General features: G+C 38.5%; 1 protein-coding gene across 1 annotated transcript in view; it reads right to left on the minus strand.

Moving 5' to 3' along the window:
* The window catches only part of MYOM1 (myomesin 1), a 90,824-nt gene that overhangs the window by 62,220 nt on the left and 9,081 nt on the right, over positions 1–19,523 (minus strand). The window contains exons 3-6 of the mRNA XM_058176286.1: positions 18,250–18,372; positions 14,604–14,820; positions 9,822–9,979; positions 283–375 (exon numbers count right to left, since the gene is read on the minus strand). Of these exons, the coding sequence (XP_058032269.1) occupies positions 283–375; positions 9,822–9,979; positions 14,604–14,820; positions 18,250–18,372 (591 nt within the window). The remainder of the gene's footprint in view (positions 1–282; positions 376–9,821; positions 9,980–14,603; positions 14,821–18,249; positions 18,373–19,523) is intronic.

The raw sequence follows: 19,523 nt of genomic DNA on the forward strand, positions 1-19,523 counted from the left end.
TATCAAATCAGCCTCAGGATATCTTATATTTTTGCAAGAATATAAGAATATAAGTTATTCAGAATATGTATAACTTTTCATAAAATAGTTTGATGCCCAATAAAATAAAAACCAGTAGTTTTAAAATAAGAACCAGTAGTTCCTATTTCAATAGATTCTTCCAGTATGATATTACTAGCACCATCTTCAAAATACATACTCATACACTATAGGGAATTATCATATACTGTAATTCTAAAGAAAAAGGAAAAAGATTACAAAAACTATATACTATTTCCTTACTTGTTAATTTCCAAAGAGTGCATCCCATACCGACTTTCAATTGCATATTTACCAGGATGAGTATGGATATTGATGGGAACATTGTTTTTATACCTATGAAATAAAAATGGATTCATGATAAACACATCAAACATGAAGAAGAAATGGAAAAATATTAATTTCATAAAAAATAGGTTTAGCAAAAACTGAAGAATGAGACTAAAACAAACTACTTGTTCACCTATAAACCAATTGATAATATCTAACTGGAATATTGCAGTGTAGAAAGAAATGACTCATAAAGTGCAAAATTTTTACGCATCTGATTTCATATTACATATCATTTGTATATATTTATGAAAAGGAATACTTAGTAATAATAACATAGGCATGGCAAACTTCAGTAAGACCGCTGAATTTTTCTTTAGTTTTGAAAAGCATTTGAGGAAAAAAAAATATCCAGAAGATGGCAGCAAATATTTCCATCAGCATGGAATACAAAGCATTTATCGATAGTACTATTGAACTTTAAAGTCTTAATTAACGAGTATTCAATTATGTACCTCACTGCATTCTCTTTCACAAAACTCTTTCAAAAAATCTGATCTTGGTTTGTGTTTCTGTATTATTTGTTCAGGGACCATTCGAAGTTACTTATGATTTGTCCTTGAAGTTATGACCACTGCTGTGTACTTGCAGTCATGTGTCAGAATTTGAGTTCTTGGCAACTCATCCACGCTTGTGACGCAAGGGGTGCTACAGCTCCTCCACCTGCATATCTCTACCCCCATCTACAGTGCCTTGCACTCCATGGCCCCTGCTTCCCTAGCTGATCTTTGCTTTCTTATTGCTCCTACTGCTGACCAAGCATGCCCAGTCTGGCCCTTGGTAAGGCAGCTGTGGGCTGCATGACACATTCTTGCCAAGGTCGTGCTCAGCAATTTCATTGTGAGACCAGGGAAAGATGGCTTCAGCTAGCCAGAATGAACGGCCAGCGCATACACATTTCATCAGCACTAGGAGCAAGAGTGAGCTGAGGTGGTGGAGCCCAAGGTGGCAGAAGTCTCAAGATATAGGGTAGAGGGGACTACTGTGGCTGCTAGTCGGCTGGGGCCGTTGAGGCTGACTAGGATGATTGTGGCTTGGGCATACTGCTGGGGCAGCCAGAGCTTCCTGGAGCAATTGTAGCTTTGTGTCACACTGCTGGGCGGACTAGAGTTTGCACTGTGTTGCTGGACCAGGTTGTGGCAGCTAAGACTTTCAGAGGTGGAAGTAGCTTTTGGTTGTATTGCAACTCAGAGGTTTCTTGGAGCCACAGAGTCATATTGCACCAAGAAGCTCCTAAGTCTCACCATGGCAAGCAGCCCCAGGACCAGGGGTGAAATCTACTTATTTTCCTTACCGACTTGGAAGTCCACGCACATGTCACATGTGCGCGCAGACCTTCTGCGCATGCGCAGAATGTAAAAAGCACATTACTTTCTGGGTAAAACCAGGAAGTAATGACACCCGGTGGATGGGCGGAGCTTCGCTTCACCATCGCTACCGGATTGCCAAACTATCGGCAACGATCGCTACCGGATCGCGTGATCCGGTCCAATCTGGTAGCATTTCACCCCTGCCCAGACCACATGGTTCTGCAGCCAACGGAAGGTGCAAGGTGGCAAAAAGAGATGAGAGGGTATAAGCAGTTGGAGAGAATTGAAGGGAAGGCAATCCCTTACACCTTGGAAGAACTGAGGCTCGGATCTGGGAGGAATCAAGGCTGTAATGGACTTTTAATTTTGAAACCAAAATCCCTCTTAATGTATTATTCTTACTTATTCATTACATTTTCTCTAGATATAATAATACTAAAGACATTTTTTCTATGGAATTTAGCATTAAAATGGACCAATATATTTTAGATCAATAATTTTACTATTCTAAATGTTTAATTACCTTATATTTTATTTATTTTATTTATTTATTTGTCACAACAGCATAAGCATATGCTTATAAGCATAAGCATGAAATAACTATACAATATATAAGCATAAATATAATCGTAAGTATGTAATAACTATATGAAATTAGATACAATCAAAGGGAACATTAGGACAGGAACGGTAGGCATGTTAGTGCTCTTATGCATGCCCCTTGCAGACCTCTTAGGAATGAGGTGAAGTCAATGATAGATAGTTTTTGGTTAAAGCTTTGGGGATTTTGGGAAGAGACAACAGAGTCTGGTAGTGCATTCCAGGCATTAACAATTCTGTTACTGAAGTCATATTTTCGGCAATCAAGTTTGGAGTGGTTCACATTAAGCTTAAATCTATTGTGTGCTCGGGTATTGTTGTGATTGAAGCTGAAGTAGTCTTCAACAGGAAGGACGTTGTAACAGATGATGCTATGAGTTAAACTCAGGTCATGTCGAATGCGGCAGAGTTCTAAATTTTCTAAACCCAGGATTTCAAGTCTGATTATAGATTGTATACCTGATTATATTAATTTTTATGCCCCAAATTCTTAAACTTTAGTTTACAATTTACTTGTACAGTATTAATATGTGATTATACTGTAACCCATGATTTTAGTTTATGACAAAAAATGTAATTTGCAGTACTGTTCTATGATCAGCATGGTTTCTTTTGATAAACAGCTGTGACATCTAGCTGGATCAGACTCCAAATTATTATATTTAGCTCGTCTAATGAAAGGCACAACAAAAAAATATTTCTTCTATCCTCTTCACATTCAAAGGTGTTGCCTTTCAACAGCTTGTGTCATGGAAAATGTAGATCAGCACACACTTGTTATATTAAATTTAAATGGAACCAAATTTTACCTCAATTAACAACTGAACTAAAGCAATGGGTTCTCAAGGATTATTTAGCTTAGCATATTAACAATTAGTATACGTGTACAGGGGGAAAAAGCCAACGCTTAATAGGTTTTTTTAAAAAAATTGCTACATTTTTCTCCTATTTCCAGCAACAAACTTAGTTTCCTCACTTTTCAACTGCATATTATTTTGCAGTATAAGAATACTTCGTTAATCTTGTATATATTATTGCTTATATTATGTGATAAAAAGGAAGTTGTTGAAAATGACTGCACTAAATTACTTGGACTAAATATATAAAGTTTTTAAATATAAATATCTATCCTGAATACTCTGAATTGTCCAATATTCTGAATATTCTAAATAGCAAAATACTAAACTGAATAAACCTGTGATTTTTTTTTTACATTAACAGAAATTTACCTGGTGCATACAAATATCAGAACATATGTTCTTATTCTGTTCATAATTACATTCTTAATTAAAATTACCTTAATAATGTAAACAAATATATGTGGCTGACGGAGAACAGAGTAACTGGCTGGACTAGATTCAGGAACTGTAAAGTCAGATAATACCCTCAACAAATAAGAGACTTTAAAATGACTCTCCTCTGTCCCTCCTCCCCTCTTTCTATCTCTACATATGCATGTGTATGTGTGTGTTAATATATGTACATCAGTGGTGGGTTTCAATTTTTTTTACGACAGGTTCTGTGGGTATAGTTTGTTGGGCATGGCATGGCTTGGTGGGCTTGGCAGGGGAAGGATACTGTAAAATCTCCACTCCCGCCTCAGTCTAAGTGAAGGATACTACAAAATCTGCATTTCCTCCCGATCAGCTGGGACTTGGGAGGCAGAGAATAGATGGGGGTGGGGCCATACAGAATTTTTACTACCGGTTCTCCCGAACTACTCAAAATTTCCACTACCAGTTCTCCAGAACTAGTCAGAACCTGCTGAAACCCACCTCTGATTTACATTTGAAACGTTTGAAATGCAAAAATAATCTTTTTAATAAGCTGATTTGTTTAATATTCAGCTTTTCAGGATGCTTTTATGAAAGCATGATTATACAATACTTACTTTAGCCCTAGTTAAAAACTACTCTGATGCTGTGCTGTAGTATAAATATAATGTAACTATTTGTCTTGTTTTTTCATCTCTAAATATGTGAATATAGCTCCTTCTCCAAAGAGGGTGGGGGTTGGAGTGATCTACAATAAGGGGAATGTCCCAGAATAGACTGCATACATCATAAACAAAATGACCTGTTTATGTAGACAAGATCTGGCAACTTTCACATATATAAGAAACTTTGAGAATGTTTAACTTTAGGCTGTTCTTAAAGACAGAGTACTAATTTTCAGAATAATCAATATTTTTATTCAAAACTATTAAATTAAAATCTCCCCAAGCTCTGCTGTGCAGCCTTATCATGACATGGGAGGGTGTACCTGGGCGGCATGGGCAAAGAATGTCAGAAGTGTAGCCCAAGATTATACATTCCAGCAGGATCACCCAAAGTATGAAGGTCATCCCAGCTGCCCAAGTAAAGCAAGCAGGCACCTATATTGGGAATCAGCTATATAGAAACATATAGGGGCAGATGATCACTTTAGAGACAATGGCAAAGACATCAATTCGTACTGCATGCAAGAAGGCAAGGGTAAACTACTGCTGTATTTTTATTAAGAAAACCACTGGATAGACAATATAGAATGATGGACAATAAAGTGCCAGATAATGACATTCCACCCCCCTTAATGTCAGATAGCATTCAACATGCTACTGAGGAAGAGCTGAGGATCTTTCAGAGTACTAATGATGAAGGCAAATATACGTGTCCTAGGATAATGTTGCAAAATCCAGTCTGGGTCAGTCACTGGGACCAGAGATTTAGTCTTCTGAGCTTTCGGACTTGTGCTGGAGCTCATCCTTTTTATTCTTGTCACACACAACCAGGCGCCATATAAATACCAGAATAGCCCAAAGCACATACTCTGCTAGAGAGAAGTTCCCTGAGGATAGGCTCTAGCATGAGTCCAAAAGCTTAGAAGATGAAACCTCTGGTCTCGGTGACCGACTTGGATTGGATACTGCAGTACTAATGGTATTTATGGTGCTACTGGATTAAAGCCTTGGGGATGTCTACTTACTGATGTTGCCATACAGAAAAAGAAAAGTTAAGGTGGCTATGCGGGCACCTTTGGGAGACTTGAAAGTTCAGGTTAGGGATAAATCAGAAATGACTTACATAATCAAACAATAAAAATCAATCCGTTAAAAAACAATGCAAGAGTTATGTCAGGTTTCTATATATGTACCAGAGCACATAATTTTAATAAAGAAAAGAATTATACTTTTATAGGATGCACAAGATGAAAACCCAAAAAAATGCACCCAGAACCTCAAAACTAAGTTAGTTTTCTAAGAAGCAACTATTATAGTTAATTCTGTTACGATTGTAGAAGTTTCAAATCACCAATGTCATGAAATCACATTAATTCGAGATCTTTGGCATTTTTCTAGAAATTGAGAATAGTATACATATTCCCCTATTCTTCCCCAATTTCTGTCCAGTTTCTCTCTTTAAATAAGGCTGTTCCCACATTCCCACTATATCAGTCAAGCAGAATATGGTTCAGAAACCAGTGATTACAAGTGCACATCTTTTCTTGCTTCGAAAATCAGCAACAGCAAGATAATCTCTGGAAACTGGGAAAATATGAGGAAGCTACCATTTAATATTTTCCTCCTGTCTCTTTTTCTAATGTAAATTATTTTATTTCATTAAAGCTATTTCAAGAGTGGGGAACAGAACTGGGGTGAATAATAAAAAAAGGGGCCCTTCACAGACCACTCTGGGTCTTCCCTGATCTTCAGAGCATCCTCATGCCCAGAGAAATAGGCATTCTACTGCCCTTCAAACATTTTTGGGATGTAGCTCCCATTATTTCTAATCATTGCTCAGGTCTAAGGTACCATATTTTTCAGAGTATAAGATGCACTGTTTTCCCCCAAAAAAGAGGGTGAAAATCTGGGTGCGTCTTATATTCCGAATGTAGACCCGCCCAGCTTCTCAAACAGAGGTTTCAGAGGCTGAAAAAAGCATCAGAAAAGAAGCTTCAGAGGCTTTCAGAGGCAGAAAAAAAGTTTTTTCTGAAACAGAGTTTCAGAAGTTTCAGAGGCAGAAAAAAAAGCAAGGCATAGAGCTCACAATCAAGGAACCTGTTGCTAAAATTCACTTCTTGAACAGCTGATTGGGGGTACTCCGGAGGCCGATCCATCTGCCAATCATCTTTTTTCTTATTTTCCTCCCCAAAAGCTAAGGTACGTTATATACTCCAGTGCGTTTTATACACCAAAAATACAGTATATGAATATAAATATAAATTATCTGAAAGCCAAATCTACTGTCATATTTAGCAGAAATTTGGATCAGTATTGTCCAAGTTGTAATAATTGACAATTTTTGTCAATGTTCTGCAAAGTATCAATTCTAGAAGCAACCTGCAATTAAGAACTTACATATTAAATTAAAGTCAACAACACAATATCTGACTTAAATTTTGGATTTCTTTCTTCCTGCATTATTTTACATTATGAGCAATTCTAGAAACCCAGGAATCTTGTTTTCTGGCACTTTAGAAGCTACTGCATCTGACATGTACTGCATCCAACATGTTTCTTCTTCATCTTTAGCTTATTTTAAGGAATACAATTTTATTTATGACATGAAATAAAAGTCACACACTTTTAGCATCTGATGATTCATTCCAGAAGAAGAAAGTCATTTGCTAATTTGGAACTGCAACACATATACTCTTTTTATGGGTTAGCAGTTCAAACATACCGCTGAACTCCCAAATGATATGGGTTTTCCATATTTTTCCTGGTAAAGCTAATAAAAGAACATAATTGAATGTAACATAATTCACTCTGAGTATAAGCATTTATTCAGCTGAAAACATTAAGGGTTCACTATTTTTTATCATATTTCCATGGTGTATAAGTGCTGTTTGTTTCAAGCATGTGAATGACATCTACTTAACAAATGATAAGCGAGAGTTATCAGATTTCATTTCATATCCCAAAGCAAACACCTGTCTGATGCTCATTCTTTCCACTGATAGCTAAGTACTTAAAATACAATTCTCTGCATGTTTCAGTCAATAGCAAATCACACTGAATTCCTAGATATAAACTTAAATATTCAGTGTTACCACAATTTAAAGGAAAGTACTGCATCACATTCCATACATACATCTAAATGGATATATTTATTGCTAATTTAATTTAAAGTAAATTCAATTCTTGGATGTAGCTTCTATAACAATATTGGAGTGATGCAGTTTTAAATCACTCCCATTCTCAAATTATATTCCAGGCATGCTATCAAGTCAAAAACAATTCAGAAGAGTAATGGGACCAATATATTTATTTGGGTCAGACATCATTATGCCAAAGTAATCATGTTATCATATTTCTGACCTTGAAAGGTTTTTTTTCTTATTTCTTAATCAAGTTGCATTCATCTTTTAAAATATATAACCTTTTTGTACACATTCCTTTTTAAATATTTACATGTAATGCCTTTCACTGTCAGATTTGCAAACTTTTCTTCATATACCGTATTTTTCGGAGTATAAGACGCACCTTTCCCCCCAAAAAAAGAGGGTAATCTAGCCCCATCCAGCTTCTCAAATGGAGGTTTCAGAGGCTGAAAAAAGCATCAGAAATGAAGCTTCATAAAAAAAAAGCCCCAAATGGAGCTTCAGAAAAAAAGCCCCCAAATAGAGCTTCAGAAAAGAAGTTCCTAAACAGAGCTTAAGAGGCTTTTTTTCTGAAGTTCTCTTTCGGAGGCTTTCAGAGGCAGAAAAAGGTTTTTTTCTGAAATGAAGTTTCAGAGGCAGAAAAAAAAACCCCAAAAAAAACACAACCAAGGCACAGAGCTCACAACCAAGGAACCTGTTGCTAAAATTCACCTCTGGGAATAGCTGATTGGAGGTATTCCTGGAGGCCCATCCACCTGCCAATCAGCTTTTTTCTTATTTGCCTTCCCCAAAATTAAGGTGCATCTTATACTCGGGTGCATCTTATACTTTGAAAAATATGGTAAATGTACAGTATTTGGAACACACCTTTTTCCAAAATAAATGCTTTTAAATTGGCAAATTGTGCCACAAAATTCATAAGTGCCAAAATCAAACTGTTGATGTATTCAGTATGCATATTGATTCAAGAAGTGCAGTCAGATAAATTTATATCAAATATGAATTTCCTTATTCAAACTACTAACACTTGGATTTTTTTTCTCACTTGAAACTCTGGCTCTTTTCAATGTGGTTGTCAATACCAGTATGTACACACAAAATAAATAGTTATAGATTCCTCCCTTGAAATGAGTAGATATGTATCCTATTATTCGTTTTAGACTTAAATTGCAAGTCACCATTAAATGGCTTTTAATCAATGAAACATACAATATAGAAACATAAATGGAAAAATTATGCAAATATTATTCTAAGTGTGATTTGGAACATTCTCACTTAGAATTAATTGTTGTGTTGAGGCAAAAGTTACTTGTTGTGTTGTAGCACAGCAGTCACCAACTGGTGGTCCGTGGTGGTCTGTGAGAAAATTTTGGTGGTCCACAGAAAAATTATCTGCATTTTTTATATTGCACTAAATCAGAAGTCCTCAAACTACAACCCCTGAGCCAGATACATGCAATGAATGCTTGTGTTAATGCAGAGAGTCTCCCCCTTTAGGGTCTTTTTGTATGGGTCGGAGGGGGGCAGAAATTCCAATTTGGGGTCTGCTTCAGCCTCCTGGTGTGAGGCTTTGGGCGAAGGCTGGAGGGAAGCGCCACTGGTGGCAAAGAGCCGGAGGGCCTTGTTCCAGTGGGACTGCATCATGACCTGGAACTGGCTGACCATCTCAGCCCACTGAGCCTCCAGTACGTGGCCTTGCACACTTGCAGGTCTTCTCTCTGCTTGGAAAGCCTATGCTCATAGTCCTGAGTGAGGTGCTTCTGCTGAGCCTCCTTCTCAGTCAGATCCAATTTGAACTGAGCCAGCTGTTTTGCCAACTCTTTCTTGTGGTGGCTGCTTAGCTCCAACAACTGCTTCCCGTTGGGGCCCTAAGGAGCCTGGCCGGGAAGTTGAGGAGTGGCTGGGAGGGGAGGGGGGAGTAGAGGTTGACGAGGCACCCTTCGATGTGAGTGACCCTCACCCTTCGATGTGAGTGATGGCCACACCCACCCAGTCATATGACCACCTAGCTAGGCCCACCCAGCCGGTCATTAGGGAGATCATATTAGTGGTCTGTGGGATTTAAAATTATGAATTTAGTGGTCCCTGAAATCCGAAAGGTTGGGGCCCCCTGTGTAGCACACTTAATGATAGCCATTATTCTCAAGCCCTCTGCAGGAATAAGATACACTGGAGCAGGTATAAGTTCTCTAGGATATAGCAGGAGTAAGATAGCCCATAATGAATTAAAGTACTGAACTGAAGTAAAAACATGAAAGGTATTTTAATTTATATAATAACGTGTGAATTACTTTAAGCATGCAAAAATTCACTAGATAATGTTAAGAGTTGAATTTGATTACTTCTCAATACAGTATTTATAGTAAATGTTATTTTTATGTTAACCTATTCTGCAATACTTTGCAGAATTACAATGGATTACTTTGACAACTTACTAGGCTGATAAACAGACAAGCATACCATGTAACACGAGGTTCTGGCCAGCCTCTGACAGTGCAGTGCAACCTGGCATTCTGTTTTTCCCAGACAGTATGTGAACGAGGTTTGATAACAAATTCAGGAGCATGTAGCAGACTATCTTCATTTAACTTTCTGTGGAATTCCTGTGTCTCTGTTATCTGTAAGGACAAACATTTCACCTTAAAAATCATTCTGTATGCATGCACTAGCCTTAGTTTTTGATGTAGACTACTATATAAAATATATTTGTCGAACATCTCATAAATATAATAAAGTATTATCATAATTTTCAATGTGCCATTTAAGTATTTTTTTCTTAAAGAAGATGACCACAGGATAAAATGAAAACATTGTTGCTTTCTCCAGATTCTAGACAGAATCGACAGCCCATCACTTCCTCAGTGCAGAAACAGATAATAGCCTTCTCTCCCTCCTCTTCCTCCCATTTCCCCATCCCACCCCCAGTCTCAGAAATTGCAAATGTTTCCCATATCCGTGTTTTCCAGCTTTGATTCAAATGGATGTTTTCTATTGTTTTAAGATCTTCAGAGTTGATGGTCTTCGGCATTTTCTTTCTAATCTAGATGAAGGCTTGTCTCCCAATGGCTGTGCTGCCTGGCAACCTTCAGCAGCTAATCATTATACTGTGCAGCCATTGGGTTGCTATGTTCTCTCCTGATTGGTATCTTCCTTTTTTTTAAAAATCTTACCATTTAAAATGCAATGTTTACAGTTTACAATGAACCATTCTTGACTCTGGAAGCTCATGATCCATTTTCCAGTGGGCATCCTTTCCTTGTCCCTAGTCTAGGGAAAGCAAAGCTTCCCTTGCTATTTTTCAAAAAATGTTAAAGCTGCTTCTTTTTTTTAAATAAAAGTTTTTTTAAAACAAACAAACAAACAAACAATACATTCTTAATCATTTAATGTTTCATCTGAGTGCATATTTTGTGTCTTTTACCCTCTCCTCCATCATTTTCATATTATATTTCTATCATACCTTTATATTTTCATTTAGATTGTTACATCATTCCTCCCAAATTTCTTATGTTTATATTAATTCATCAATTATATAAAATTGTGTGTGTATATATATATATATATATATATATATATATATATATATATATATATATATATATATATATATATATATATATATATATATATTTGTTTTCTGAGGTTTTCACGGTGTTTGAATGTAAGTCTTTGGTTGTTGGGTTTTCTCCGTGTAAAATTGGAAGTCGCCAAGACACTTCCAATTTTACACGGAGAAAACAACCAAAGACTCATATATATATATATATATATATATATATATATATATATATGTAGGTCTTTGGTTATTCGGGTTTTCTCCGCGTAAAATTGAAGTGTCTTGGCGACGTTTGAAGTCTCATTAAATCATCTTCAGGCTTCAACCGTGCTTCTGGGAGCAATGTGTGATTGCAGCTGTTTCTTCCTTTTAACTGCTAGTGGGGTTTGAACTGATTGGGTGGGAGCTTGGCTGTGCTCTGATTGGATGGGGTTTTTGTGCTCTGATTGGCTGGGGGTGTGTCCTGTTTGGGTGGGGGCTTGGTTGTGCTCAAATTAGACTGAGTTGCAGGGGGATCTGAGCTGGTGAGCTGCACTGCTGCTGTTTGGCTTCGTGTTCGTGGTCGTGCTACATCTTCGTAGTGGGTGTCAGTCTGCTGCATGTATGGATTGGAGGGGTTTGAAATGGCTAATGTTGCAGCTGCGGTCTGGCTTCTGGTCCTTGGTCGTGCTTCCTGATCAGTGTGGGTTTGGGTGTGCTTTCTGGGTGGATATGTGGTGGTGACATCCTGTGTGGACCTCGTGAGTGTGGGTCTGGTGTCATTCCTCGTGTTAGGGACACGTTTGTCAATAAGGGCAGGTTTCCAAATGGCTGGTAGGCGGGAGGTATCATCTCGTTTAGTCTACAAGAAACCCAATGGCTCCCTAGGACACACCATCTACCAGAAGAAAACACACACAAACCGCTATCTGCATGCACTCTCACACCACCACCCAGCACAGATAAACTCCGTAGCCAAGACACTCATCTCTAGAACAAAATGCTTAGCTGACGAACAACACCTAAAAACCGAACTACACACTCTCACAAGTGTACTAACATCCAATGGATTCCAGAGAAATAAGATTACCAAACTAATCCAAAAAGAACCCCCCACTAAAACCCAAGACAGAGAGCAAGAAAATGGCACAGCCCTCCTCCCATATATAAAAGGCACCACAGACAGAATCAGCAAGATCCTCCACAAACATAACATCAAGACAACATTCTGCACAAACCAAAAATATCCACCATCCTAAGAAACCCCAAAGACAAAATTGAGTTAGAAAATCAAGGGTATATGAAATCCCATGCACCGCCTGCCCCACCACATACATTGGACAAACCAACAGAAGAATAAGTGCACGCATTGAAGAACACAAGAACTCATTCAAAAGAGGAACCAACTTCTTCCCTGGTCCAACACTTTAAAGTCACAGGACACGATATTGACTTTAAAAGACCAGAACTATCGCCAAAACTGAACACTTTAACAACAGAATAATCAGAGAAGCCATCGAGATAGAAAACGCCCACACAGCATGAACAAACGAGATGATACCTCCGCCTACCAGCCATTTGAAACCTGCCCTTATTGACAAACGTGTCCCTAACACGAGGAATGACACCAGACCCACACTCACGAGGTCCACACAGGATGTCACCACCACATCCACCCAGAAAGCAGACCCAAACCCACACTGATCAGGAAGCACGACCAAGGACCAGAAGCCAGACCGCAGCTGCAACATTAGCCATTTCAAACCCCTCCAATCCATACATGCAGCAGACTGACACCCACTATGAAGATGTAGCACCACCACACATCCACCCAGAAAGCAGACCCAAACCCACACTGATCAGGAAGCACGACCAAGGACCAGAAGCCAGACCGCAGCTGCAACAGTAGCCATTTCAAACCCCTCCAACCCATACATGCAGCAGACTGACACCCACTATGAAGATGTAGCACGACCACGAACACGAAGCCTAACAGCAGCAGTGCCGCTCACCAGCTCAAATCCCCCTGCAACTCAGACTAATTTGAGCACAACCAAGCCCCCACCCAAACAGGACACCCCCCCAGCCAAACAGAGCACAAAAAAACCCCCATCCAATCAGAGCACAGCCAAGCTCCCACCTAATCAGTTCAAACCCCCACTAGCAGTTAAAAAGGAAGAAACAGCTGCAATCACACATTGCTCCCAGAAGCACAAAGCTGAAGCCTGAAGATGACGAATGAGACTTCAAAACGCCGCCAAGACACTTCCAATTTTACGGAGAAAACCCGAATAACCAAAGACCTACATACAAACACCGAAAACCTCAGAAAACATATATATATATATATATATATATATATATATATATATATATATATATATATATATATATATATATATATATATATATCTTCTCTAACTATTGATATAATTGCCCCATACTTTAAAATACTGTGATTCTTCCCTTTCTTTAATTTCCAACGTTAATCTATTCATTTCTGCACATTCCAATATTTTCTTAATTATTTCTCCCTCTAAAGGGATAAATCTGCTTCTGTAGTTGCTGCTTTGCTTTTTGAAGCTCCTGTGCATCTGCAAGAAGATGTAAGAATGAAAAAGAAACCTGTTTCCTGCTGCTTTCATCTTGTGGTGACAAAGTTAGGATGGGGTGGGAGGGAAAAAAGTTTGGATTAGGGCAAAAGGAGACAATGTGAGAAGAGAAGGTATCCATGTACACAAATAACTGGGAACCATAAGAAAAGGCACATGGAATTGCAACTAGTGAAAAGGAAACAATCTCTGAAAGAAAGAACTGGCACTGAATCAGCCAATGAGGTCCTTTCTCTGTAGGGGCTGGAAGGGAAAGAGCAGAGAAATGACCATTCAGCCATGATCTGGACTGAACACATAGCTCCATTGCCAACTCTCTGCATTTGGGTCAGGTATTTTTGAAGTTGGCTTAAGAAAGAGGTGAGAACAACACGCAAAACATGCTGTTAAAGGAAGCAGTGAGACCAAGTAAAAGAGGAATGTGACTTTTTCCATGTGAAATTATGGAAATATTAGTAACTAATTTGGAATTTTGTTTCTCCCAACATAGCCTTTCCTTACATGAAGTGAAACATAGAAGGGTCAGAAATTGGCCACAGCACGTGCCAACTGGAACAATAGATCTGCTGGTTGCAAAATCCTTTTGGTATGCTCATCATACTCCAAGCCAAAAAAACAGTCTACAGCAGTTCTGGAGCTGACATTGATTTATTTATTGGCTTCAACAGGAGGGAATTCCTTTTATTTAAACAAAGAGAGTACTGGGGATGGGAAACTGATCCTTTTACATTCTTGCCTTTCAACAGGCGCCAAGAAAGATGCTGGAGTTACTCCCCCCCCCCCGAAGGTAACAGATAGGATTCATACTCTGCCCAATCCTTATAGACCTACAATTCTATCATTTTTATCTGTAGAGATACAGGAATTATACTTGAAAAATCTATTCTATAACATTTCATATTCTGATACTGAATCCTACCAAATGTTTAAGCCCTAATGGTTCAGAAATTATGGTTTATTCCCCAGTTGAAATCAAACAGAAACCTAATAACTAATAATGGCTTACCTTTGTAACCATGTCCTGTATTTTGATATTTTTAGCAATAGTAAACAACAACAAAGCCCCACATCATTAATGAATGAGTAATTTAATACCGTTTTCTTTAAAGCCAATTTTTCAGCTTTCTCCCGTATTGCTACTTTTCTTGATTTTTTCTCATGGTGTTCTTCTTCTTCTACAGAAGAGGAAATTTTCTTTTTGGTTGCAGTGATTCCTTCCCCAGAAGCAAAAAGATTCCTTCTAGCAATATAAGCAGCACTTTCCTTAATTCTTTCTTCTTCTTTATCTGTAATTCCGCTAATATAGTGTTCTCTGCAATAATTTAAAAAAACAAACACCGTTGCATATTGGAAAACAAGACATTTTATGTTAATCTTAACAAAATAAGTTAAATACAGTCCACAAAATATATCAAGACAATGGACTTTCTATATTAGTTTTTCCTAATTGTGCTGTAGATATAAGATTTAGGAATGAAAGTTACGGGTGACACAAATTTTAACCCAATTTTCTGAATAATATGCTGTGGGGTGGAGAAGCTGTTTTTCATGATTTTCTTGAAAAATATTAGTTATCATCTTATTGTCTCTTTAAAAAAATAAAGGTAAATATGAAAAGATACTAATACTTGTACAAGATGCCGATGTTATAGAAATATACTGTATATCAAACTAGCTTGATTCTTTTTAAAGCCATTACATCTGGTATACATATATTTCAGTATCAAAGTAGTACACTTCCACAATATGAGTCGTAATGAAGATTAAATTTTGAATGCAGCAAACAGTTGTTTAGAAAGCTAGCACCTAGGATTGGAAAAGGCAACAGTATTGGGCTGTTTATTTAGCTTTTCAGTTAGCAGCTGCAGTTATTGACTATAAAGCAAATATTCACATGTATAGATAGTCGTCTGTATATCCAATGTTGTATTCTTTTCATACTTTATCAATATTTTTAACATAAATCCCAGTTCATTGAAATGTGTACGTGAGTATTATGGTCAAATCCACATATGTAATTTATCACTATATAGTTGACATATATACTCACTCTGAATATAAATCTGAATATAAAAGGTATGAAATGGACAATGCAGCCCGCCAAGCTCTGTTTTCACTGGCAGAGGGCTGCAGGCCTATCAAAATAAACTAAAAATTAAACAAAAGGAAAAATGTTTCCCCTTTTGCATTTGAGCAAAGGAGAAAGGGAAAGAGGAAAAACGAAGAAAAAGATGGGAAGATCTGAAGAGAGCAAGGAAGGAAAAATAAGGAAAGAGGGGAAGAAAAAAGAAAGGAGAATGAAGAGGGATGGAAAAAGGAGAAAAAGAGAAAAAAAAGAAGGAAGAAAGGAAGGAAGGAAGGAAGGAAGGAAGGAAGGAAGGAAGGAAGGAAGGAAGGAAGGAAGATTATGAGAATGAGGAGGGTCTCAGGGAAGTTCTGCCTTAACACTTGCCCACCACATATGACCCTGACATGGGTCCTATGTCTTGGCCACCATGCCACGCCCACCTCAGTCATGCCCACCCCTGACCACGCCCTTCAGCCCCCCCCCCCCGAGGTCAAACACAACCCTGATGCAGACCTCAATGAAATTGAATTTGACACCCCTCTTCTAATATGTTTATACTGACAGAGGACTCAATTTTTCTATTAAAAATGTCACAGAAAATGCAAAACAGTGAGATACTTAAAAGACAGCATTAAGTATTTAGTTCAGTTTATCTTTCTGTTTTCTCTCTGTTATTGATTCTCTTGCTTTTCAATTATTCATTCATAATTGAAATAACACATATGAGTAAGCAGATATTTAAGGATAAAGACCCAAAACTTCAGAGGAAACATAGATAGGGCTGCACTATTGATGGCTAATGTCAGGCAGAATATATTTTAATCAACCTCACCATTTGTGCACTTTTATGTGCAATAGAAAGACTCATTAGGAATGTATTTATATGATTAAAATTAGCATTGAAGCCATTATAAAACTGTAAAAAAATTTACTCTTTATCTCAATCATTTTTTGTCCCATTCACAAAACAGCAGTAAAGACACGTACCTTCCACTGAACACAGGGACAACATACTCAATAATGGTGTTTTCTTTTTCATGTGACAATATACTTTGTTTGGCTCTCTTTGCTTTAGGACTCAACTTTAGAGTATGATCTTCTGCCAGACTTCTGAAAGAAATGTCATATTATTAGATTTTTTAAGATATCTTCCTTAATATTATCTACAGTATTGCAAATTGGACATAATGGAAGTAGGATATCAGAAGGCATTGATAGTCTTTAATTCAGCAATATATATTTCAGCCCTATGCCCAGGTTGCTTTTTCCAGGTAGCTATAAAACATGAAAATAATCTTGAACTCACAAATATCTCATGGAATCAGTGTTCTGCTTTATTTTTTATATTTCTTTTATAGTATATGAGCTTCAAAATTCTTGATAACTAGATTACAGTTTTGTTTTGTTTTTGCTGTCGTTTACAAATCTGGACTTTTGTAGCTCAGATTTTATGCAACTACTATGTTAACACTGTATGGCCATGATGGTGAACCTTTGGCACGCATGCCAGAGGTGGCACGCAGAACCATATCTGTGGGCATAAGAGTGTTACTCTAGCTCAGCTCCAGCATGCATGTGCGCACCATCCAGCTGATTTTCGGGCCTTCCGGTCCTACTGGAAGTCAGGAAATGGGCCGTTTCCGGCCTCTAGGGGCCCTCCGGGGGGGGGGTGGAGAAGGCCGTTCTTGCCCTCCCCAGGCTCCTAGAAAGTCTCTGGAGCCTGGGGAGAGTGAAAACGGGCCTTCCGGTCTCACCGGAAGTCAGGAAACGGGCCATTTCTGGCTTCTGGAGGGTCTCTGGGCGGGAGGCCTTTCTCCCCCTCCCCAAACTCCAAGAAAGCCTCTGGAGAGGGCAAAAAACGGGCCTACCAGGTCTACCATGCCACCACGTGCCAAAAGGTGGGGTCACACATGGGGGTTATACGTGCATGTGGGGGGGGCAGGGTGCATTAAATTATGGGTGTGAGCACATGCGCACGTAATCCCCCTGTGCTCCCCCTGCTTTTGGCACACGACGGCAAAGAGATTAGCCATCACTGCTGTATGGAGTGTTCTGTCCTTCCTACTTACTGAATTCACTGTTATTCATTTTTTACCCACATTTCTATATGCCACCTATTTCTTGTGGCTTTCTCTGACACATAATTTATTGAGCACAAAAGCTACACTGCTCCTTAGACATTTCTTGTAGCAATAAAATCTGAATTTTTGCCTCAAGCTGATACTAATAAATGAGAAGCAAACTACATAAATGCCCAATTTGGGAGGTATATTGTAAAACAGAAAATGCAAAACAGTGAGATACTTAAAAGACAGCATTAAGTATTTAGTTCAGTTTATCTTTCTGTTTTCTCTCTGTTATTGATTCTCTTGCTTTTCAATTATTCATTCATAATTGAAATAACACATATGAGTAAGCAGATATTTAAGGATAAAGACCCAAAACTTCAGAGGAAACATAGATAGGGCTGCACTATTGATGGCTAATGTCAGGCAGAATATATTTTAATCAACCTCACCATTTGTGCACTTTTATGTGCAATAGAAAGACTCATTAGGAATGTATTTATATGATTAAAATTAGCATTGAAGCCATTATAAAACTGTAAAAAAATTTACTCTTTATCTCAATCATTTTTTGTCCCATTCACAAAACAGCAGTAAAGACACGTACCTTCCACTGAACACAGGGACAACATACTCAATAATGGTGTTTTCTTTTTCATGTGACAATATACTTTGTTTGGCTCTCTTTGCTTTAGGACTCAACTTTAGAGTATGATCTTCTGCCAGACTTCTGAAAGAAATGTCATATTATTAGATTTTTTAAGATATCTTCCTTAATATTATCTACAGTATTGCAAATTGGACATAATGGAAGTAGGATATCAGAAGGCATTGATAGTCTTTAATTCAGCAATATATATTTCAGCCCTATGCCCAGGTTGCTTTTTCCAGGTAGCTATAAAACATGAAAATAATCTTGAACTCACAAATATCTCATGGAATCAGTGTTCTGCTTTATTTTTTATATTTCTTTTATAGTATATGAGCTTCAAAATTCTTGATAACTAGATTACAGTTTTGTTTTGTTTTTGCTGTCGTTTACAAATCTGGACTTTTGTAGCTCAGATTTTATGCAACTACTATGTTAACACTGTATGGCCATGATGGTGAACCTTTGGCACGCATGCCAGAGGTGGCACGCAGAACCATATCTGTGGGCATAAGAGTGTTACTCTAGCTCAGCTCCAGCATGCATGTGCGCACCATCCAGCTGATTTTCGGGCCTTCCGGTCCTACTGGAAGTCAGGAAATGGGCCGTTTCCGGCCTCTAGGGGCCCTCCGGGGGGGGGGTGGAGAAGGCCGTTCTTGCCCTCCCCAGGCTCCTTGAAAGGCTCTGGGGCCTGGGAGAGGAACGGGCCTTCCGGTCCCACCGGAAGTCAGGAAACGGGCCATTTCTGGCTTCTGGAGGGTCTCTGGGCGGGAGGCCTTTCTCCCCCTCCCCAAACTCCAAGAAAGCCTCTGGAGAGGGCAAAAAACGGGCCTACCAGGTCTACCATGCCACCACGTGCCAAAAGGTGGGGTCACACATGGGGGTTATACGTGCATGTGGGGGGGGCAGGGTGCATTAAATTATGGGTGTGAGCACATGCGCACGTAATCCCCCTGTGCTCCCCCTGCTTTTGGCACACGACGGCAAAGAGATTAGCCATCACTGCTGTATGGAGTGTTCTGTCCTTCCTACTTACTGAATTCACTGTTATTCATTTTTTACCCACATTTCTATATGCCACCTATTTCTTGTGGCTTTCTCTGACACATAATTTATTGAGCACAAAAGCTACACTGCTCCTTAGACATTTCTTGTAGCAATAAAATCTGAATTTTTGCCTCAAGCTGATACTAATAAATGAGAAGCAAACTACATAAATGCCCAATTTGGGA

This window comes from Ahaetulla prasina, chromosome 3, assembly GCF_028640845.1.
Source record: "Ahaetulla prasina isolate Xishuangbanna chromosome 3, ASM2864084v1, whole genome shotgun sequence".
NCBI lineage: Eukaryota > Metazoa > Chordata > Lepidosauria > Squamata > Colubridae > Ahaetulla > Ahaetulla prasina.